The sequence below is a fragment of the Oncorhynchus kisutch genome, linkage group LG18 (assembly GCF_002021735.2).
Source record: "Oncorhynchus kisutch isolate 150728-3 linkage group LG18, Okis_V2, whole genome shotgun sequence".
NCBI classification, from domain to species: Eukaryota; Metazoa; Chordata; class Actinopteri; order Salmoniformes; family Salmonidae; genus Oncorhynchus; species Oncorhynchus kisutch.
The window spans coordinates 75,935,129-75,958,578 of NC_034191.2; the positions used below are offsets into that span (position 1 = coordinate 75,935,129).

Consider the following 23,450-nt stretch of genomic DNA (forward strand, 5'->3'; position numbering starts at 1 on the left):
CAGGGAGGTTCTGATATATTATCAATTCAGTCCAATGATATGTATTAACCCTAGATGACTGACAGGGGCCTCTGTTTGGAAGCCACTGCACAGCCATCTTGTTACTCCTCCTCCAGTGTAAAACAGATTATGGAAGCTATAGAAATGCATTTATTAATGTCTACATTCGTTTTTGACAAGTATATTCTATTACAGACACCTTAATGCCAACTTTTAAATTATATTATGTGAACTGCAACACTTCCTTCAGCAGAGAGACCCTACCCTTGGTCCATACAATGAGTGCATCTTGTATCTCACTGAACTGGTATTATCCAATAACTAATTAATCTTTGAGTCAGACTTTATCATTTAAATTCGGGGTGTAGCCATGGGCTCCCCCTTTTCCCCCCAACTATGCGAACCTGTGTGTGGTACAATTTGAGGAAACACTCATTTACAAAACATAGAGACAGACCCCCTACTTTCTAAAATCCTCCTATGGAAGAAATACCTGGATGATGTCTTTGTGCTCTGGGAAGGAAGTCAACAGGAACTCAATTAATTCCAAACTCTGCTAAACGAGAGTTCTGAATATCTCAAATTCACTGTTCACTGTTGAGAGAAAAATTAACTACCTGGACTTATGGATCATCAAAGAGAATGATGCATTACATACAGACTTGTACACAAAGCCAACAGACCTCAATAACCTGCTACGTGGGGATAGTATGCATCCCCTTCCCCTCAGGAATGGTCTATCATACAGCCAGTTATGCAGGGTTAAATGAATCTGTTGCCAACAGTCAGATTTTGACAGCAATGCCAAGAAAATGACAAATCATTTCAAAATCAGAGGCTAGAAGGAAGAAACTCTTGATGCTGCGATGATGAAAATATCTCAAAAACCAAGAGAGGAATTGCTAAAAAGTAAACTAAAAAAGAAAAACAACATCTGTTGCAATAAGGACACCAAGTGTTCAGAGAAGATGAAAGCAATCCTGAAAAGCACTGGCATGTTCTGCAATCAGACAAGAAAATTGCACACATCTTCAAGGAACCCCACTGGTGATCTAAAAGTGTGGTCGCAATATTGGAGATAGCTTAGTGAGATCTGACCTGCCCCCTGAGCCCACTCAGACACTCTTGACACCCATTCCAAATGGGATCTACAAATGTGGCTCATGCTCACAGTGCAATAGCACTACAAAAACATCCTTCTTCAGACACACACATACAGGTGGAAACATCCCTGTTAGGGGTATCATCTCTTGCAAGGCAAATTTAGAAATGTATCTCATCACATGTTCATGTGGGAAAGCCAACTCATTACAAACAAGAAACATTTAAAACAATGCATAGCTGTAAGAACACTGAGTATCTAGTAGCAGCTCACTTTGTTGAAGCTAACCATCCCATATCCTCCCTCAAATACACAGGTATTGAGCATGTTGCTCTACCAAGGAGAGGAGGTAACATGGAGATCCTACTACAACAGAGGGAGGCCTACTGGATTTCCCTTTTAAAACATTGACCCCTAGTGGTCAGAATATTGCCTTTCATCTCTGGCTCTTTTTATGAACAATTATTTTTATTAAGAAGTCTAATAAATGATTATATTCTTTCTACAGTTTATCATTGTACAACCAATATGTTCCCCCTGTTGATGATGCTAATTATGCATTATGGATGAACCAAAAGATTACAATTTTATCATGTTTAATGAAATTGGAAACAATTAAATATATGTGAAATTAAATTAAACAATAATGTATGTTGATGCTAATCTGGTTTTAGCCCGATATGGTGACAGGGACAGTGGTGGAAGCTATTCTGTTAGCCGCATACTGACGTAGGTTTCACATGAACATACAGTGAAACTAAACAGTATTGACCCCCTTTCTGGTCCTCTGTTTTTGCTCTTTTGTTAACACTGAATGTTATCAGATCTTCAACCAAAACCTAATATTAGATAGAGGGAACTTGTGTTACCAAATAACACATTTTGTTATAGTTATTAATGTATTTCAATAACAAAATTATGCATCACCCAATTCCTCTGTGTGAAAAAGTAATTTCTCCCTTACTCTCAATGACTGGTTGTGCCACCATTTCAAAACACACAATCAAGTCTACATGAGATACACAGCAGTTTAAATCCAGACTATTAAATACACTAATCAGGAAGGAACTGTACAATTTTCTACACAATTAAAAAGCTGGAATATAGCACATCCCATAAAATAATGACTTGTGGTTATTCCTGTCACACCCATAGTGTGCTCTGACAAACTAATGTAATGAAATTCATGTGGAATCTCACATCTCATCAGTGAAGTACTTCCTAATATGTGTATGAGAAATCATTTTAAAGGAATACTACTGTATTTAATGTCCCTTTCTCGGGGTTGGACAGGTCAGCAGCATTTTGCAACGGGCCCCTGAATCACTAAGTCTGCCCCCAATAAATTGCAAAAATAAACTTTTGGCAGCTAAACCATCTCCCTCTCCCGTATCTCCTGTATCTCCCGTATCTCCTGTATCTCCCGTATCTCCCGTATCTCCCGTATCTCCCGTATCTCCCGTATCTCCCGTATCTCCTGTATCTCCCGTATCTCCCGTATCTCCTGTATCTCCCGTATCTCCCGTATCTCCCGTATCTCCTAGGCTTGAATGGGAATATCTGTGGGATTTAAAAAATATAGTAAAAATTATGAACTCAAATCCACGATTAATTTATTCAAATATAAAAAAGAAGTTTAATTTGAGTTCGATACAAAACATATGATTGTCACATTATGTTTCAACATGAAAAACTTTTAAATAAAAGAGAGCCACACACTCTAGGAGCTCAGATGCAAAAATGTAATTACCAACGTTTCGGCAGTCAAGCTGTCTTCAGGGTATAATCACAAACACTGCGGGATGACTCGTTTATATAGTGTCAAAAGACACAGGTGTCTGTAATCATGGCCAAGAGTGGCCTAATATCATTGGATAATTATCAAATATTAAAATGTCATACAAAGAACAGCATACAAACAACAAATGGATAGCATACGATCATAAATTCATTTGACTACACAAGCTTACAAACAATTACAATGGCAAAATCACAATAATCACAACAATGGCTTCAGATCAAAGTCTACGAAGGGCGCAAGGGTCTTTAAGTTAAAGATCCAGGCAGCCTCTCGTTTTCACAATAAATTATCAAGGTCACCCCCTCTCCTAGGGAGGGTGACATGTTCGATGCCAATATAACACAGAGAAGAAATCGAGTGGCCTGCCTCCAAGAAGTGGGCCGCAACTGGTTAAGTAAAGATATACACCTAATGGTGCTACGATGCTCTGAGATACGTACTTTTAATTCGCGCTTTGTTTTACCCACATCATTTTTACCACAAGGACAAGTTATAAGATAAATAACTGCCTTAGTGGAGCACGTAATAACACCTTTGATTGGGATCGATTTCCATGTTTGTGGGTGTTTGAAGGATCTACATTTATGCAAGTGCCATTGCATTGAGCACAGCCATTACATTTGTAATTTCAATCCAGTAGGAGCGCAAATAGACGTTGTTCTGCAATATCTTGGGGTGGTAAATCAGTGTACCAATTGGTCTCTGTGATTTCTGCCCCGCGAGAATACGACCAAGGGAAGGTCCGAAAACACATTACCGAGACTATCATCGGATTTTTTGAATGTGCCAATGTTTGTGAACAATTCCCTTAATTTGTTCAGAACGCTTTGAATAGCAGGTAGTTAGAACACAAGAATGCATTTTTTTCCGGGACTGATCTTGAAAAAGGTCATGTCTCGTTTTGTTTTGAATTTTCTCCATGGCAATATTAATCTGATCATTTTTGTAGCCCCTCTCCTTGAACTTTATTTGCGTCTCAGCCATATTTCTGTCGAAATCTAATTGTTTTTTGCAAATTCTTTTGATTCGACACAATTGGCTGTAGGGCAAACTCTTTTCCAAGGGAAGTGGGTGACAACTATCAGCCCTCAACAAACTGTTAGGATCAGTAGGCTTCCTGTAAAGATCAGTGTATAGAACATTATCTTCACACAAGATCAGAAGATCAAGAAAACTGATTTGACGTTTGTCAGATTGCATAGTAAATCTCAAATGCTCAGAACAGGAGTTAAGAAAAGCATGGAATGCCTGGAGCTGTTTTGCATCACCCCTCCATAGAGCAAAAATATCATCAATATACCGTTTCCAAATAATGATGTTAGGCAAGAAAACATTTTTGAGAGGATTGAAAATAGACTGCTTCTCCATGTAACCCACATACAAATTAGCATAGTTAGGAGCCATGGGGGATCCCATAGCAGTACCCTTCGTCTGAATAAAGAAATCATTTAGAAACATGAAATAGTTATGTGTGAGTACTATTTCAGCCAATGTTATAATGCATGCACTGGAAGGTAGTTCATTAGGGTCACGTTGCAGAAGAAAATGTTCCAGAGCTTCAATACCGCCCTCGTGTGGAATATTTGTGTATAACAACTCAACATCAAATGTAACTAACAAGGTATTCTCAGGGAGAGGATCAAGAGATTCAATGATAGAGATCATACTGCTGGTGTCCTTAACAAAGGAGGTGAGCTGTTCTGCGAGTGGTCTAATAAAAAAGTCAACAAAAGTAGATAGAGGGGCCATTACTGCATCAATGCCCGCTACAATAGGGCGCCCTGGAGGTTTTGTAACATTCTTGTGTAATTTCGGCAAAGTATAGAAAGTGGCCATTTTAGGGTGTTGAATAGCCAAAAAGTCATGTTCTTTTTTGGTTATCTGACCAGAACTTAAATACCCATCTAGGACAGTAAAGATAGTATTCTGAAATTGGGAAGTAGGGTCACTTCTGAGTTTCTTGTAAAAGGTGTTGTCAAGCAGCTGTCTATGACATTCATGTACATAAACTGTCCTATCCATGAGTACAACCGACCCACCCTTATCAGCAGGACGAATAAGGACTGACTTGTCGGTTTGTAAATCAAGCAAAGCTTGTTCTTCATCCTCAGGTAATTAATGGAAAGATTGGGACCCCTGTTTATTCTTAAGGAGATGTCCAACATCTTTTTCCACAAGTCTGCAATATATCTCGTGATTGATTGATTGATTGATTGCGATAGGCTGGAGGTATAAAATAACTCTTGCTTCTAAAAGGAGTCGGAATATGTGCAGGAGATCAACCTGCTGGTTCAATAGAAGTGTCAGAATTAGGGGAGCTAAAGTATTCCCTTAAACGGATGTTTCTGAAAAACTTAAACAGGTCTACCTTAACATCAACATTGTTGCACTGGGTTGTAGGCACAAAGGATAACCCTTTATTAAGCAAATAGACATGGGCAGGGATCAATATCTTGCTTGATAAATTAAAGACACTCAGTCTCGTGGGTTCTGGGACCGTGTGAACAGTCTCCTCTGCCTCTGATAGTCGTTTCTTCTTACCCTGTCGGATGCGAAATCTCGTCGATGCGTGTGCCTGCGGCCTCCTCCGCCCTTCTGTCCGTCCAGTCTCTGGTTGAATAAAAAACTACCACTGGAAGCTGAAGAGGCGCTGGTTGTAGAGCGTTGATCAGACGAGGTTTGATAGAAGTAAGCGGCATCCCTCCTGCGTCTGCAATGGAGAGAGGGAGCAGGACCTCCCTTGTCAGGGTTTCTCCAGAAGTAGACTTTATCCTCGGCCTTGTCTTTTTTGTCTTGGTTGAATTTCTTGATTTTAAGTTCCTTTTTTTCTGAAGACAACTTGTCCTGGAGCGCTTGGTTAGTTTCCATGAGTTCATTTGAATATGTCATCATCATTAACAGCTATTTCTAGAGCTGTGCGTTTGTCTTTAATCGTGTTATCCATTTCAATAAAATCCTTCTTCAACTGGTCAACAATTAATGTCATTAAACATGAACATGAAAAACAGACATGAAAAACAGACTTGGTATGAAACAGAGTAACTGTAATTGTATCTGAGTGATTCTCACACACCTCTCAACTTCTCCGACACCAACTTCCTCTTTGAAGTCTATTTGCAAAGAGGAGCCTGGTGGGCTGGATGCCACAGAGACACTCTTTTCACTCCACTTTGATACGGAATTAACTTTTTCATAGCAGTTTATGAGAATTTATGTAGCAGGTTAGGATAATTATCTTAGCATGTTAAGAGCCTGAGGTTAAGGTCAGGTTAAATAGTCAGGTTCAGGGAAAATGGTCTCCTAACCAGGGTTGGATGAGGGCATTTGGGACCCTGAGCTTCCTTCATTTCAACACGTTCTGCAGTGGTGCAGAGAGAATGATTATTTATATTGTTGCTGTTTTATAGCACCTCATGCTTGTGTTCACATTTAGCCATGAGGCTGATATAAAAGGTTGCAGTTTTAACGCTACAATCAGATGACCGCATTTGGGACCCTGAGCTTACTTTTCTGCTATTAAACACATTTTGCCATGGTGCAGAGAGGAACATTTGCAATTTGATAATGCTATTCTACACATTTTGCAATGAGGCTGAGACAAAATTTGCAGTTTTAAAGCTAATTCCCTGATATTCAACACCTTTTGCCATGAGGTCGATAGGAAAGGTTTCAGTTTTAAAGCTAATTTCCTGTAATTCTACACATTTTGATATCATATGCTATCTGGGGCCGTTCGGTAATCTGTCCCTGCTCCTAACCTGCAACCAAAATAATTTCTTATTGAAGTGTTGTGAAAAGAGTGTGTCCCGTGTGCAACAGGAGAGAGCCAGCGACCTGCAGGGCAAGGGCGGCAGGGTAGACATGGGCCCTCTCTTCGACGGTCAAGTCTAGATGAGATAAAGCTTTTGTCAAGTTGAAGTTGTATTCTTTTAGCATTTTAGCTAATCCTAACCCTTTTCCGTACTTTCATCTAATCATCATAACCTGATACATTAATTATCCTAACCTGCTGCATAAATTCTGCTAAACCTGCTAGAAAACTACATTTTCACAAAAGCTGTATCCCTTCGAGACAAATCCAGCTTCGACCTGCCCAAGGCCTTCTGGGAGAAGGAGACCCAGGAGCTGAGGGCGTACTTTACCCAGCAGGTGGAGGGAGAGCTGAAGGCTCTGGAGGACAAGCTGATTCAGAGAGAGAAGAGCGAAAGTATTGACAATTGGACATTATACATTATACTACGCTGATGCTGTCATAATGGGCCAGCATCCCTGTGGAACACTTTCGTCACCTTGTAGAGTCCATGCCCTGATGATCTGAGGCTGTCCTGAAGACAAAAGGGGTTTCAACTCAAAGTTAGGAAGGTGTTCCTAATGTTTGGTATCCTCAGTGTCTTCAGAAAGGACCCCTTGACTTATTCCACATTCTGTTGTTTTACAGCTTGAATTAAAAATGGATTAAATAGAATGCCCATAACATGGTGCAGCCATCACCTTGAAAATATGAAGAGTGGTACTCAGTGATGTGTTGTGTTGGATTTGCCCTAAACATACACTTTTTATTCAGGACATAGAATTAATTAATTAGCTAATTTTTAAGCAGTTTTATTTTAGTGCCTTATTGCAAACATAATATATGTTGTGGAATATTTTTATTATGTTTCCTTCTTTTCACTCCGTCATTTAGGTTCGTATTATGGAGTAAGTACAATGTTGTTGATCCATCCTCAGTTTTCTCCAATCACAGCCGTTAAACTATGTAACTGTTTTAAAGTCACCATTGACCTTATGGTGAAACCAGTGGAGGCTGCTGAGGGGAAGACAACTCATAATAATGTCTGGAACGGAGCAAATGGAATGGAATCAAACACATGGAAAACATGTTGGATGAATTTGGTACCATTCCACCTGTTCTGCTCCAGCCATTACCACGAGTACGTTCTCCCCAATTAATGTGCCACCAACCTCCTGTGGGTGAAATCCCTGTGCAGTGTTTTTCCTCTCCGGCGACTGAGTTAGGAAGGACGCCTGTATCTTTGTAGTGATTGGGTGTATTGATAAACCATCCAAAGTGTAATTAATAAACTCACTACACTCAAAGGGGTTTTCAATGTCAGATTTATTTTCTTTTTACCCATCTACCAACAGGTGCCCTTCTTTGTGAGGCAATGGACAAGCTGGTTATATCTGTTTGAAAGTTGCTGCTTGACTGAGGGACCTTACAGATAATTGTATGTGTGGGGTACAGAGACGAGGGAGTCATTTAAAAATCATGTTAAACACTAGTATTGCACACAAAGTGAATCTATGCAAGTCATGTGACTAGTTAAGGAAATCTTTACTCCTGAACTTATTTAGGCTTGCCATGGAAAAGGTGTTGAATATATTTGACTTTCAGCTTTTCATTTTTATGTCTAAAAACATAATTCCACATTGTGTGTAGAACAGTGACACAAAATCTCAATTGAATACACTTTAATGAGATATGTTAAATGTTGGACAAGTAAGACCAAAAGATTTCATGGAAATTGAATGTAAAGGTTTTAATTACAGTGCAATTAAAACAGATGACCGCATTTGGGACCCTGAGCTTACTTTTCTGCTATTAAACACATTTTGCCATGGTGCAGAGAGGAACATTTGCAATTTGATTATGCTATTTTACACATTTTGCAATGAGGCTGTGTCACGCCCTGGTCAAAGTATTTTGTGTTTATCTTTATGTATTTGGTCAGGCCAGGGTGTGGCATGGGGTTTTTGTATTGGGGTGTGTTTTGTCTTGGGGTTTTGGTGTTAGTATTGGGATTGTAGCGTAGTGGGTTTGAGTTTATTCTTTGAGTTTGTCGTGGGTGATTGTCCTTAGTGTCTTTGTTCCTGTCGCTGTGTTAGTTGACAAGTATAGGCTGTTTCGGTTTTCACATTACGTTTATTGTTTTGTAGTGTTTGTGTTATTTTGTGTTTACTTTTGTTTGATTAAAAATGGATCGCAATCTACACGCTGCGTTTTGGTCCGACTCTCCTTCACCACACCTAGAAAACCGTTACAGGCTGAGACAAAATTTGCAGTTTTAAAGCTAATTCTCTGATATTCAACACCTTTTGCCATGAGGTTGATAGGAAAGGTTTCAGTTCAAAGCTAATTTCCTGTAATTCTACACATTTTGATATCATATGCTATCTGGGGCCGTTCGGTAATCTGTCCCTGCTCCTAATCTGCTACCAAAATAATTTCTTATTGAAGTGTTGTGAAAAGAGTGTGCCCCGTGTGCAACAGGAGAGAGCCAGCGACCTGCAGGGCATGGGCGGCAGGGTAGACATGGGCCCTCTCTTCGACGGTCAAGTCTAGATGAGATAAAGCTTTTGTCAAGTTGAAGTTGTATTCTTTTAGCATTTTAGCTAATCCTAACCCTTTTCCGTACTTTCATCTAATCATCATAACCTGATACATTAATTATCCTAACCTGCTGCATAAATTCTGCTAAACCTGCTAGAAAACTACATTTTCACAAAAGCTGTATCCCTTCGAGACAAATCCAGCTTCGACCTGCCCAAGGCCTTCTGGGAGAAGGAGACCCAGGAGCTGAGGGCGTACTTTACCCAGCAGGTGGAGGGAGAGCTGAAGGCTCTGGAGGACAGGATCAGGAATTGAGAGGTGGAGGGACCAGATGATTCAGAGAGAGAAAGTATTGACTATTGGACATTATAATACGCTGATGCTGCTATATGGTAGTACTGACAAAAAATGACTAACAAGCTCATTTCAATTTTGTGGAAACTGCTTTGCCTATATGTGGATAAAATGTATGAAAATATAATGAAACGATGTGCCTGCATGCAGATCAGGCTACCACTCACTATCAATGGATATATGAGTAGGTATTAGGTGATATAACAGAACCAATCGTACTGCTCTTTCCATGACATAGACTGACCAGGTGAATCCAAGTGAAAGCTATAATCCCTTATTGAAGTCAATTGTTAAATCCACTTCAGTGTAGACGAAGGAGAGGAGACAGGTTAAAGAAGGATTTTTAAGCCTTGAGACAATTGAGAAGTGTGTTGTGTATGTGTGCCATTTAGAGGGTGTTTAGGCAAGACAAAAAAATGTAAGTGCCTTTGAATGAGGTGTGGTTGTTGGTGCCAGGAGCACTGGTTTCAGGAACTGCAATACTGCTGTTTTTTTCTCACTCTAAACAGTTTCCGGTGTGTATCAATAATGGTCCACCACCCAAAAAACATCCATCCAACTTGACACAACTGTAGGAAGCATTGCTGTCATAATGGATCAGCATCCCTGTGGAACGCTTTTGTCACCTGGTAGAGTCCATTCCCTGATGAACTGAGGCTGTTCTGAAGACAAAAGGGGTTTCAACTCAAAGTTAGGAAGGTGTTCCTAATGTTTGGTATCCTCAGTGTCTTCAGAAAGGACCCCTTGACTTATTCCACATTCTGTTGTTTTACAGCTTGAATTAAAAATGGATTAAATAGAATGCCCATAACATGGTGCAGCCATCACCTTGAAAATATGAAGAGTGGTACTCAGTGATGTGTTGTGTTGGATTTGCCCCAAACATACACTTTTTATTCAGGACATAGAATTAATTTCTTTGCTCATTTTTAAGCAGTTTTACTTTAGTGCCTTATTGCAAACAGAATGCATGTTTAGGAATATTTGAATTCTGTACATGTTTCCTTCTTTTCACTCCGTCATTTAGGTTAGTATTATGGAGTAAGTACAATGTTGTTGATCCATCCTCAGTTTTCTCCAATCACAGCCGTTAAACTATGTAACTGTTTTAAAGTCACCATTGGCCTTATGGTGAAATCAGTGGAGGCTGCTGAGAGGAAGACAACTCATAATAATATCTGGAACGGAGCAAATGGAATGGAATCAAACACATGGAAAACATGTTGGATGTATTTGGTACCATTCCACCTGTTCTGCTCCAGCCATTACCACGAGTACGTTCTCCCCAATTAATGTGCCACCAACCTCCTGTGGGTGAAATCCCTGTGCAGTGTTTTTCCTCTCCGGCGACTGAGTTAGGAAGGACGCCTGTATCTTTGTAGTGATTGGGTGTATTGATAAACCATCCAAAGTGTAATTAATAAACTCACTACACTCAAAGGGGTTTTCAATGTCAGATTTATTTTCTTTTTACCCATCTACCAACAGGAGCCCTTCTTTGTGAGGCAATGGACAAGCTGGTTATATCTGTTTGAAAGTTGCTGCTTGACTGAGGGAACTTACAGATAATTGTATGTGTGGGGTACAGAGACGAGGGAGTCATTTAAAAATCATGTTAAACACTAGTATTGCACACAAAGTGAATCCATGCAACTCATGTGACAAGTTAAGGAAATCTTTACTCCTGAACTTATTTAGGCTTGCCATAGAAAAGGTGTTGAATACATATTGACTTTCAGCTTTTCATTTTTATGTCTAAAAACATAATTCCACATTGTGTGTAGAACAGTGACACAAAATCTCAATTGAATACACTTTAATGAGATATGTTAACTGTTGGACAAGTAAGACCAAAAGATTTCATGGAAATTGAATGTAAAGGTTTTAATTACAGTGCAATTAATAAACAACCTGAAATGCAGTCTCAATTGTTTCTTCGATTTAACACTCAACATAAAACTGAAACAATTACTTCTAAATAGATATAAACTGAAAATAGATATTATTGTTATTCTGGGAACTGCACAAAATAAGAGAAACAGTGACTAGTAGATGTTAACACCATTCTGCCGTCATGTAGACTTCCTGCACCAACTTCCTGTCTTGTATCATACCACTGTCTCACCAACTAACTGTGTCTTCTCTCCTCAGTCATCATTGACTTTATATGGTCTTAAACAGCCTTCAGTGAGCTAGTTGAACTCAGCAGTTCCTCTATACTGGAACCCATTAAACAGATGCTCTGTGAACTCAACACTCAAAATAAATGGTCTAAAATAAAGAGTAGCCTGCATCATCATATCACCACTATAGTAACAGTTAAACACTTTTCATCCCAGCAAATTCTACAAATATGCAGATAATCAAAGAGCACACAATTATAAATGTAACAAAAGTACCAATAGAAAACAGATACACAATGACAATAGTGTACATAAAAACACTTAATACCCATTGGAAAAATAATTAACATGCACCTCTTTTATTGACTTGTGCATAAAGCCCATCTAGGTAGTTAGGAGGTGGTTCCTGAGCCCCTCTCCCAGTCACGTTGACTTCAGCGTACTCACTCTCCTGTCCCTGGATCCTGTCCTGGGCTGCAGCTGGGGTCTCTTTGGTCTGTCGTTTGGAGAAGTCTACGTCACCGTAGTGGATCTCTTCAGGCTGGTCTTCTGCAGGTTCCTCTGGTTCCTCTCCGGCTGTGGCCTGGTTAGTACACACTGTCCCAACCGGGGAGTTCTGTGGAGAGAACACAGAGAGAGGAACAGGTGTAAAGCTCTAAGATCAGTAATGTGTAAAACTCTAAGGTCAGCAGGTTACACAACACATACTGAGTGGATGACAATGAAAATGTCAATTCAACTGACAGGAGTAAAGAATTTCATTTTGTCAACAAATGAGCTCCAATCTAAACAAAACACTGTCAAAGTCCAACAACTATTCTGTTATTATTCCATGTTCTTACAGGATGTGGCATTGCTTTCGGTGTGGTCATCTCCCCTAAACTTCCTCTGAAATGATGTTAACCTCATGGCTTTAAATAGTTTCAGCATTAATTCAGTACTTCCTTAGATACACTTTGTAGATGGTTTTGTAAGTTGAGCCTTATTCCCACCTGTCCCTGTGGACTGTCTGTCCTTTCAAGTCCATCGTGGAGCCTCGAGTTTCTCCTCCTGGAAGACATTTACAAAGGTATTCTGAATGCACTGAGAGGGTTTCCATATGCAAAAGCACAAACACAGCAGAAATAAAATTGTTTTGCGTTGATGCCAGGAATAGTTCTTACCATACAAAAAGACTGATCAGGCTGATAAGCAAAATGGCCCCCAGAGTTCCTGCTGCAACCCCAGAAACCAGAAACCAGAAACCAACCCCTGAGGTTTTTGAATCTTCTTGCCCTGAAAATACAGCACATATTATGGTCAATTCTCACAAAAAGATCTCTCAAGTACACTACATGACCAAAAGTATGTGGACACCTTCTCGTCGAACATCTCATTCCAAAATCATGGGCATTAATATGGAATATAGAATGTCATTGTATGCTGGCCATGGAAACCCATTTCATGAACCCCTCAACAAAAAGTTCTGGTGCTGCCACTGCTTCCAAAGGCAGTTTGGAACTCGGTAGTGAATGCTGCCATCCTACTGCCAATGTTTGTCTTCGGAGATTGCATAGCTGTGTGCTCGATTTTAAACACCTGTCAGCAACATGTGTGGCTTTAATAACTGAATCCACGCATTTGAAGGGGTGTCCACATACTTTTGATTATATATTGTATATCTAACCTAGGATTGTGTCCTTCGTGCCCATTTTACCTTTTATATCCAGCTGCACTTCATTCGACTTCCCACAGCCTTGACTATTTCTTCCTTCACAGTAGTACAGACCTCCATCACCAGCAGTCACATTGAGGGTGTAACTCTGTCCAGATGCTACCTGTGTTCGTTTACCCCCACTGATCTTGAACCAGGTGAAGTTTGTCACAGGAGGGTTGGCTGTACTGCTACAGGTCAGATTAACACAGCTGCCCACTAATACTGGATCAGCTGGACTGATGGAGGCCGAGGTGTCCTTAGGAGAGACTGAGGGAGAGGGGTTCATTTACAATGTATCTGGATATGGTATATTGAATAGTCTCATCAAAACCACTCCTACAATCATCAGTGAAACATGATAGAATGATCTATTTTCAGGAACCGGTGACTAAATCTTACATGAAACGTTAAGCATCACGTTATGTTCAGCCGTCTTGTTGCTTGTCCCTACTGGGTAGACTGCAGTACAAGTGATGTTCTTCTCATGATGAAGGTATGACGGAGTGAAGTTCACCGTGGAGCGAACTGATTTGGTTTGGTCTGGATTCTCCTGCAGTTGGTTCTCAGTTGTGAACTGTGTTGGGAGAGTCCATGTCAGCTCAGGGGGGTGTTCGGGACAAGGAGCGACAGCAGAGCAGTTCAAACTGACAGGGGTCCCTTCCTTTACCTCACCTGAGACAGTAAGGATGGGACTGGAAGGCAAATCTGTAATACATTGTAGATAAATATATTTTACTCTAATAGTTAAACTGTCCACTTGTTCTACTCTTATCTTTGATGCAAGGAATCTAAACTGGGAAAAATTGTTGGTAAACTGTTAAATTGTCTCTTACCACTGACAACTATATAAACATGCTTTCCAATGTCTGTTGCAAGGAATGGTTGACTCTCAATCCTGAAGAAGTATATATCAGTGTAATTGCTGGTTACATTGAAGAAGACTGTGGTGCAGTTCTTCTGGGACATGTTTCCAGTTATCTTCCCTTGATATCTGTTGACCATCTCAGTACTGTTAAATATCACACTGTCCGGACGCCCACCAAAGTATTGGTTTCCTTTTATCCACACACCAGAGGGTAGTATTGCGCTGTTAAATTTATCCTTATGTTGGTCAGGAATATCAAATGAACATGGGATTTGCACACAGGAGCCAGTCAGTACATCCAGTCTATCTGGCATTGTGGTGATCAAATCACTTTGACCAAAACAGGCCAAAACACCTGCAACATAAAGGACAACATCAGGGAGGTAATATGATCTTTTCAGTACATTCACTCTCTCTCTGCAGCAAAAAATATATACTCATTTCAATGTACAGGTGATTCCTGATGTCACAACTCCATGCCCTAAACTGGATCATGAACATATCTGGAGCACAATGTTTGAATCCAGACTATTAAACTATGCTTTTCTATACATTGAGACAGATGGGAAAACAGCTCATAGTATGAAACATCATCCCTTGTACTTATTCCTCTGTCTGATTCATAACTAGTTGTTGTTATGTGGAAGACTCACCTGATATAAAGAGGACAATGAGAAAAAACATGTTCTCAGGACAAGCCATGTGAGAACTCACACACTACTGATCACCTGAAACAGTACAAACAAACACACATTTAGTAACTCAACACACTGCCCCTCCTTACCTTCAGGCTCAAACCCAACACCCGAGCACTCCATTCTCCCACCCCTACAGGAGGGCAGCTCCCGCTCAGGCTGTCCAAGCGCTTTTCTGTCCTGGCACCCCAATGCTGGAACCAGCTTCCCCCTGAAGCTACCTGCCCATCTTGTGAAAACATCAGAAACCCTACCCCTTCAGGGCATTTTAAATAATCCCACAGAACCCCCCCCCTTTCACAGCCCGACCTCAAAAAAGCCTTTTGTGAACTAACATCCGCACTAGACCCCCCACCCCCTCACACACACACACTAGCTCTGACTTTGCTGATACCTGCTTGAGTGTACTTACTATGAATGTAATGCGGTTGTCTCACCTGACTATCATAAGATGAATGCACCAACTGTATGTCTTCTGGATAAGAGTGTCTCTGCTAAATTACTCAAATGTATTACATTGAACCTTAATGCGTACAGTGCATTCAGAAATGATTCAGACCTCTTGACTTTTCTCCCCTTGTTGTTATGTTGTTCTAAAATGGATGAAATTGTTGTCTCCCCTCAATCTACACACAATACCCCATAATAACAAAAAACAGTTTTTAGAAATGATTTGTCATTATGGGGTATTGTGTGTGGATTGATAAGGAAAAATAATTGAATGCATTTTACAATAAGACTAAAGTAACAAAAAGTGGAAAAAGGAAAGGGGTCTGAATACTTTCTGAACGCAGTGTATGGCTTTCAGTTGTGAAGCTATAACATGAACCAACAGCAGCAGCATTTCAAATCATTACCAGTCATAACAGTTCAGTGAGTCTAAACATTAAAATGAAAAGATAGTGAAGAAGTTGACACTTGCCTTACGATCTTGAAAAGCGATCACAGAAAAGGAGATGATATCACACCCATAGTGAGTTCTGACAAACTGAAGTGTTGCAATTCAAGTTGGACAATGGCATGTGATGTACTTCCTATTCCTTATAAGTGAACAAAATTATTTGCATTTTCAAAAGTAGTAGTATAATTTTCTACTAATTATATACAGTCAAAAGTTTAGACACACCTACTCAAGGGTTCTCTCTTTTACTATTGTCTACATTGTAGAATAATATTGAAAACATCAAAATTATGAAATAACACATATGGAATCATGTAGTAACCAAATGTTAAATCAAAATATATGCTATATTTGAGATTCTTCAAATTAGCCACCCTTTGCCTTGATGACAGCCTTGCATACTCTTGGTATTCTCTCAACCAGCTTCATGAGGTAGTCACCTGGAATGCATTTCAATTAACAGGTGTGCCTTTTTAAAAGTTAATTTGTGGACGTGAAACAGCCTGGAATCAAACCAGGGACTGTAGTGACGCCTCTTGCACTGAGATGCATTTATTACTATTTCTTGCTTCACAGTAGTACAGTCCTCCATCAACAGTCACATTGAGGGTGTAACTCTGTCCAGATGCTACCTGTATTGGTTAATTACCACTGATCTGGAACCAGGTGAAGGTTGTCACAGAAGGGTTGGCTGTACTGCTGCAGGTCAGATTAACACAGCTAACCACTGATACTGGATCAGCTGGACTGATGGAGGCCGAGGTGTCCTTAGGAGAGACTGAGGGAGAGGGGTTCATTTACAATGTATCTGGATATGGTATATTGAATAGTCTCATTAAAACCACTCTATTACAATCATCAGTGAAAACATGATAGAATGATCTATTCTTCAGGAACCGGTTACTAAACCTTACATGAAACGTTAAGCATCATGTTATGTTCAGTTGTCTTGTTACTTGTCCCTACTGGGTAGACTGAGGTACAAGTGATGTTCTTCTCATGATGAAGATATGACGGAGTGAAGGTCACCGTGGAGAGAACTGATTTGGTTTGGTCTGGATTCTCCTGGAGTTGGTTCTCAGTTGTGAACTGTGTTGGGAGAGTCCATGTCAGCTCAGGGGGGTGTTCGGGACAGGGAGCGACAGCAGAGCAGTTCAAACTGACAGGGGTCCCTTCCTTCACCTCACCTGAGACAGTAATGATGGGACTGGAAGGCAAATCTGTAATACATTGCAGATGAAGATATTTTACACTAATAGTTAAACTGTCCACTTGTTCTACTCTTATCTTTGATGAAAGGAATATAAACAGGAAAAAAAGATGGTTAAAAGTTTGATTGTCTCTTACCCCTGACAACTATATTAACATACGTTTTATTGTCTGTTGCACAGAATGGCTGACTCTCAATCCTGAAGTAGTATTTATTAGTGTAACTGGTTGACAAATCTCGTTGACCAAAGCAGGCCAAAACACCTGTAACATAAAGGACAACATCAGGGAGGTTCTGATGTTTTTTCAATTCAGTCCAATGATATGTATTAACCCTAGATGACTGACAAGGGCCGCTGTTTGGAAGCCACTGCACAGCCATCTTGTTACTCCTCCTCCAGTGTAAAACAGATGGAAGATATAGAAATGCATTTATTAATGTCTATATTTGTTTTAGACAAGTATATTCTATTACAGACACCTTAATGCAGACTTTTAAATTGTATTTTGTGACCTGCAACACTTCCTTCAGTAGAGAGACACTGCCGTTTCTCCAGCCAATGATTGCATCTTGAAACCCACTAAATTGGTTTTATCCAATAGCTGCTTCATCTTTGAGTCAGAGTTTTTCCTTTTTCCTATTTTCCTATTTTCCTTTGCCCCCAACTAGGAGAAAATGTATGTGGAACAATTTGAGGAACCACTTACAAAACAGAGACACACTCCCTACTTTCTAAAATCCTCCTATGGAAGAAATTCATAGATGATGTCTTTGTGCTCTGGGAAGGCAGTCTGCAAGAACTAAATGAATTCCAAACTCTGCTAAACGAGAGCTCTGAATATCTTAAATTCACCATGCAGACTGTTGAGATAAAAATAAACTACGTGGACTTATGGATCATCAATGAGAATGATGCATTACATACAGACTTGTACACAATGTCAACAGACCTCAATACCCTGCTACATGCGGATAGTATGCATCCCCTTCCACTCAGGAATGATCTACCATACAGCCAGTTAAACAAATCTGTGGCCAACGGTCAGATTTTGACAGCAATGCTAAGAAAATGAAAAATACATGGAAAAAAACTCTTGATGCTGCAACAATGAAAATATCTCAAAAACCACGAGAGGAAATGCTAAAAACTAAACCAAAGAATAAAAACAAATATTTTGCACTAAGTACACCAAGTGTTCAGAGAAAATGAAAGCAATCCTGAAGAAGCACTGGCATATTCTGCAGTCAGACTATAGAATGGCAAACCTCTTCAAGGACCCCCCACTGGTGGTCTATAAGTGTGGTCGCAATATTGAGGATAACTTAGTGAGATCTGACATGCCACCTGAGCCCACTCATACACTCTTGACACACAATCCAAATTGGAAATACCAATGTGGCTCATGCTCACAGTGCAATAGCACTACAGAAACATCCTTCTTCAGACACCCACATACAGGTGGAAACATCCCTGTTAGGGGTATCATCTCTTGCAAGATAAAGGGAGTAATCTGTCTCATCACATGTTCATGTGGAAAAACCTACGTAGGACAACCGAAAAGACAATTAAAACAATGCATAGCTGACCACTGTAACGTGTGTCGTCGTCTGATGAGGAGGAATCGGACCAAAGAGTTCATGACCTTTATTTAACTGAACACTGAAACAAAAAGACCAAAGTGCAAACTGAAACAGTCCTGTCAGGTGCAGAAAACACTAAACAGAAAACAACTACCCACAAAACATAGGTGGGAAAAAGCTACCTAAGTATGCTTCCCAATCAGAGACAACGATAGTCAGCTGTCCCTGATTGAGAACCATACCCGGCCAAAACAAAGAAATACAAAACATAGAGAAAGGAACATAGAATGCCCACCCAAATCACACCCTGACAAAACCAAAATAGAGACATAAAAAGCTCTCTAAGGTCAGTGTGTGACAACCACCGCAGCTCAATCAGGTGTAATAACACTGACTATCCAGTAGCAGCTCACTTTGTTGAAGCTAACCATCCCATCTCCTCACTCAAAAACACACGCATATACACACGCATGAGCATGTTGGCCAACCAAGGAGAGGAGGTATTTAAAAACATTGACCCCTACTGTCTTAATATTAACTTTGATCTCAGGCCCTTCTTATGAACTATTCATTTCATGAAGAAGTCTTATAAATGAATGTATTCTTTCTACAGTTTATCAGCGTAGAACCAATATGTTCCCCCTGTTGATGATGCTTATTATGCATTATTGATGAACCAAAAGATGACATGTAACAACATTTTATGAAATTGGAAACAATTAAATACATGTGAAATTAAATTAAACAATAATGTATGTTAATGCTAATCTTATGCTAATTTTAATGATAACAATAGGCTAATATATTCAATATGATGTAAACTATTGTCTTTTAACAGTTTCACTCAATTCACTCTAATTAACCTCATAATTGTGACACAACCCTTATGATTGTCATTGGTTGCACTAATTGCACTGTTTGTCTGCATAACCTGGTTCAAGCATTCATGACTTTACCCTGAAGAAGGAACAGTGATGCCGAAACGTTGGTGTTTTACCCAATAAATGACTGGGAGTTTATATATATATAGAGTGTGCAACTCTCTTTGTTTTTATAGCTTACAGTGTATTCACCGTTAGTCAGCACCTCTACACTAAGTCATTTTCTCTGGGTGTGCTCCAGATAATGCTTTTTATATCACCTGAACATAACAAATAAATAAATAAACATGTAAAGATGTTAAAGTATTTTATTTATAGAGTACTAACTTTACTGTCCCTTCTACAACAAAATACTTAAATACATGTAATATAGTCCTTGAAACATTTGATTTAAATACTGTAGAATTCCATTAATTATCATGGAGGACTGCTTCTTCTGGGGAGTACCATATATAGAGACCGGTGGATTTCAAGTCTCTCATTGGCCGTTACATAGAATCAGCGATCCAGAGTTTAAACACATTGTTACAGTCTCTCCCAATAACATTATTATGAATTTATTTCAATGTACAGGTGATTTTTCAATTGGTTGGTGTCTTGTGAAGGAGTGAGGTGACGTGTGTTTGTGAGCAGATGACCACTAGTTTGAGCCCGGTATGGGGACAGGGACAGTGGTGGAAGATATACTGTTAACCAAACACTGACGTCGGTTTCACATGAACATACAATGCCATGAAAAGGTTTCCCCCTTTCTGGATCTCTATTTTGCTTCTTTTTTTTACTGAATGTTATCAGATCTTCATCCAAAACCTAATATTAGATAAAGGGAACTTGAGTTTACAAATAACAAACAAAATGGTTATTTAATTTATTTCATTAACAAAGTTATGCAACACCCACGCCCCTGTGTGACAAAGTAATTCCCACCTTATACTCAATAACTGGTTATGTCACCATTTCAAAACACACAATCAGGAATACATCAACATTGATTTAATGTACCAAATGTAAAGTTTTGGAATGGCCTAGTCAAAGTCCAGACCTTCTCCCAAATGAGACATTGTGACAGTTCATGCTTGAAACCCCACAAATGTCGCTTAGTTATAGCAGTTCTACATGGGAGAGTTTGACAAAATTCCTCCACAGCAACATGAGAGACTGATCAACAACTACAGGAAGCATTTGGTTGGAGTCATTTCAGCTGATGGAGGCCCAACCAGTTATTGAGTATAAGGGGCAATTACTTTTTCAAACAGGGTCATTGGGTGTTGCTTAACGTTGTTTAAGAAATGAATGAAATAAGTATGTAAATGTTGTGTTATTTGTTCACTCAGTTTCCATTGATCTAATATCAGCTTTTGATTGAATATCTGATAACGTTCAGTATCAAAAATATGCCAAATACATTTTCACAGGACAGTTTGAATCCAGACTATTAAATACACTAATCAGGAAGGAACTGTACACTTTTCTACACAATTAAAAGGCTGGAATATAGTACATCCCATAAAATAATGACTTGTGGTTATTCCTTTATCTCTGATTCATAACTAGTTGTTGTTGAGTGGAAGACTCACCTGACATAAAGAGGCCAATGAGAAAAAACATGTTCTCAGGACAAGCCATGTGAGAACTCACACACTACTGATCACCTGAAACAGGTCAAACATTCACTTCCTGGTAGAGTAGGTCACGTGACACATACTGTATCACATTGAAACTTTAGTCCATAGTCACATAGGTTCTTCAGTTGTGAAGCTAATACATGAACTAACAGCCGTACGTTGAACATTTTGAATCTCATTACTAAAATATAAAGATAAGATGTGAAGTTGTTGACACTTGCCTTACAACAGGAAGCAGAAATTCATGTGGCACATCTCACATCTCATCAGTGACGTACTTCCTAATAAGTGTATTTGTATAATAGGATGTTGAATAGTCTGTGATTGGTGTCAACATCAGTTGTGAAAACATTGTATGCTAATTTAAGCATTTAGAACATTGTCATTTTCTAATGAACATTCTACTCCAGAACAATTAGTTTCAGTCACTTGAAACATTGCAGAGGTGGCCTGATCCATGTTTCACCAGTTTCAAATGAAATGGGCCCCAGCTGCCCACTGACTGATTCTACACACAAAGTGTGTTTAGCCACTGACTCAACAGCATTATATGGCCTATACATTTCATTACTGCCCAAAATGAAACACTTATATACAAGATATTTTTCATTGTGGGATAATAATATTCATTGCAGTTAATGTATGTGTGGTGGGTAAATAACCCTTTTAGGGGGAAGGGGACCCCTTTACAGCATTTTGTTACAGGCCCCCAAGTAGTCAAGTCCTCCCTTGATACAACAACGGAAACGTTCTGCAACATAACCATCTCCCTCTCCTCTATCTCACAGGCTTGAATGGACATTTGTGTGAGATCTTTTTTTTATGTAGCTAATTCATAAACCAAAATCCATCCAACTTGATAAATTAAATTTGAGTTCAGTAAAAGATACCCGGTTCTGACATTATCTTTCAGCATGAAAAACAGACGTTTGTCAGAAACAGAGTAACTGTAATTGTAGCTGATGGATTATCACACACATCCACATTTCTCCTGCATCCACTTCCTCTTTCATTACATCACTTATATCTGCCAATAAGAGCATGGTGGGCTGGGAGCCACAGGAGGGAGCCATCGACCTGCAGGGCAAGGTGTCTTTGACGGTCATGTCTAGATGGGATACAGCTTTTGTCAAATTGAGGTTCTTAATTTGATTTGATGCTTTATTTTAGCTAACCCTAACCCTTTTTCTTACCTTAATCTAATTATCCTAACCTGCTACGTTAATTCTCCCAACCTGCTGCACAAGTTCTCCTACATTTGCGAGGAAAAGTCCATTTCGACAGAAGGATGTATCCCTTCTATTCAAAACCCTCTTGGACCTGCCCAAGGCCTTCTGGGAGAAGGAGACCCAGGAGCTGAGGACGAACTTTACCCAGCAGTGCAATTAATGAACAACCTCAAATGCATTCTCATTTGTGTCTCTTGATCAACACTCAAAACAAAAGCAAACATAATAACTCCCAACAAGACACACATAAAATATAGACATGTAATGGGGATATTTAAGAAGAATAAAGTTCAGATTCAGTTTAGAGTGATTCATATAATGTTCAGCATATTTATCTATTTGACCTTCCTGTAACATGATTTCAGGGGGGAGAATATGGTACAGGTTACAGGGTAGTCCAGGTAATTGAGGTAATATGTACAAGGGGTAGGGGTAAAGTGACTAGGCATAGATAATAAACAACAGCATAAAAGGGGGGGGTCAATTGGCCCAGCATCGTCTGGGTTAGGGGAGGGTTTGACCCCCAGGGATGTCCTTGTCCCATCACGCTCTAACGACTCATGGGGTGGGCCAGGTGCACACTGACACGTCGCCAGGTGTATGTTGTTTCCTCTGACACATTGTTGTGGATGGCTTCCAGGTTAAGCAGGCATTGTGTCAAGAAGCAGTGCAGCTTGGTTGGGTTGTGTTTCGAAGGATGCACAACCTTTGCATCCCCTGTGTCCGTAAGGGAGTTGCAGCGATGAGACAAGACTGTTACAACCAATTGGATACCACAAAATTGGGGGGAAAAATATAATTAAACAAAGTATCTGTCATTAAAAATAAATCATATATACATTTTAGGGCCTTCCTCTGACACCACGTGGTGGAAGCTTGGAAGCGTGATGTACTGAGCAGTACGCATTACGCCCTGTAGCGCCTTGTGTTTGGAGGACCCATGCCAAATCTTTTCAGTCTCCAGGGGGGGGGAATAGGTGTTGTTGTGCCCTCTTCATGACTGTGTTGATGTGCTTGGATAATGATAGATTGTTGGTGATGTGGCTCTCAACTTGC

At 39.7% G+C, this 23,450-nt stretch overlaps 2 protein-coding genes across 13 annotated transcripts in view; both read right to left on the reverse strand.

Moving 5' to 3' along the window:
* Positions 1–21,194, reverse strand: part of LOC109909782 (B-cell receptor CD22-like) — a 28,344-nt gene extending 7,150 nt beyond the window's left edge. For 5 of the 9 annotated variants that reach the window (XM_031796828.1, XM_031796827.1, XM_031796819.1 and 2 more), the window contains exon 1: positions 21,118–21,194. The gene's annotated coding sequence lies outside the window, so the exon portion shown is untranslated. Of the gene's footprint in view, positions 1–493; positions 2,658–5,444; positions 5,968–21,117 lie in introns of those variants that run through there. The other 4 variants (XM_031796826.1, XM_031796822.1, XM_031796818.1 and 1 more) reach the window with 4 other exon arrangements.
* LOC116353019 (B-cell receptor CD22-like) lies at positions 11,030–16,899 on the reverse strand. Of its 4 annotated transcripts, XM_031796814.1 has the most exons (10): positions 16,783–16,899; positions 16,518–16,646; positions 15,890–16,007; positions 14,926–15,000; positions 14,241–14,627; positions 13,807–14,112; positions 13,408–13,674; positions 12,875–12,986; positions 12,704–12,761; positions 11,030–12,327 (listed from the first exon to the last, which is right to left on the reverse strand). In XM_031796814.1, exons 4-10 carry the CDS (start codon positions 14,972–14,974, stop codon positions 12,055–12,057), a joined length of 1,452 nt encoding a protein of 483 aa, XP_031652674.1. In that variant the 5' UTR covers positions 14,975–15,000; positions 15,890–16,007; positions 16,518–16,646; positions 16,783–16,899; the 3' UTR covers positions 11,030–12,054. The 4 variants fall into 4 exon arrangements, with proteins under 4 accessions (XP_031652674.1, XP_031652676.1, XP_031652675.1 ...); XM_031796816.1 differs by lacking the exon at positions 15,890–16,007; XM_031796815.1 differs by lacking the exons at positions 16,518–16,646; positions 16,783–16,899 and having other exon boundaries at positions 15,890–16,010.
* Positions 21,195–23,450: the final 2,256 nt, after the last annotated feature.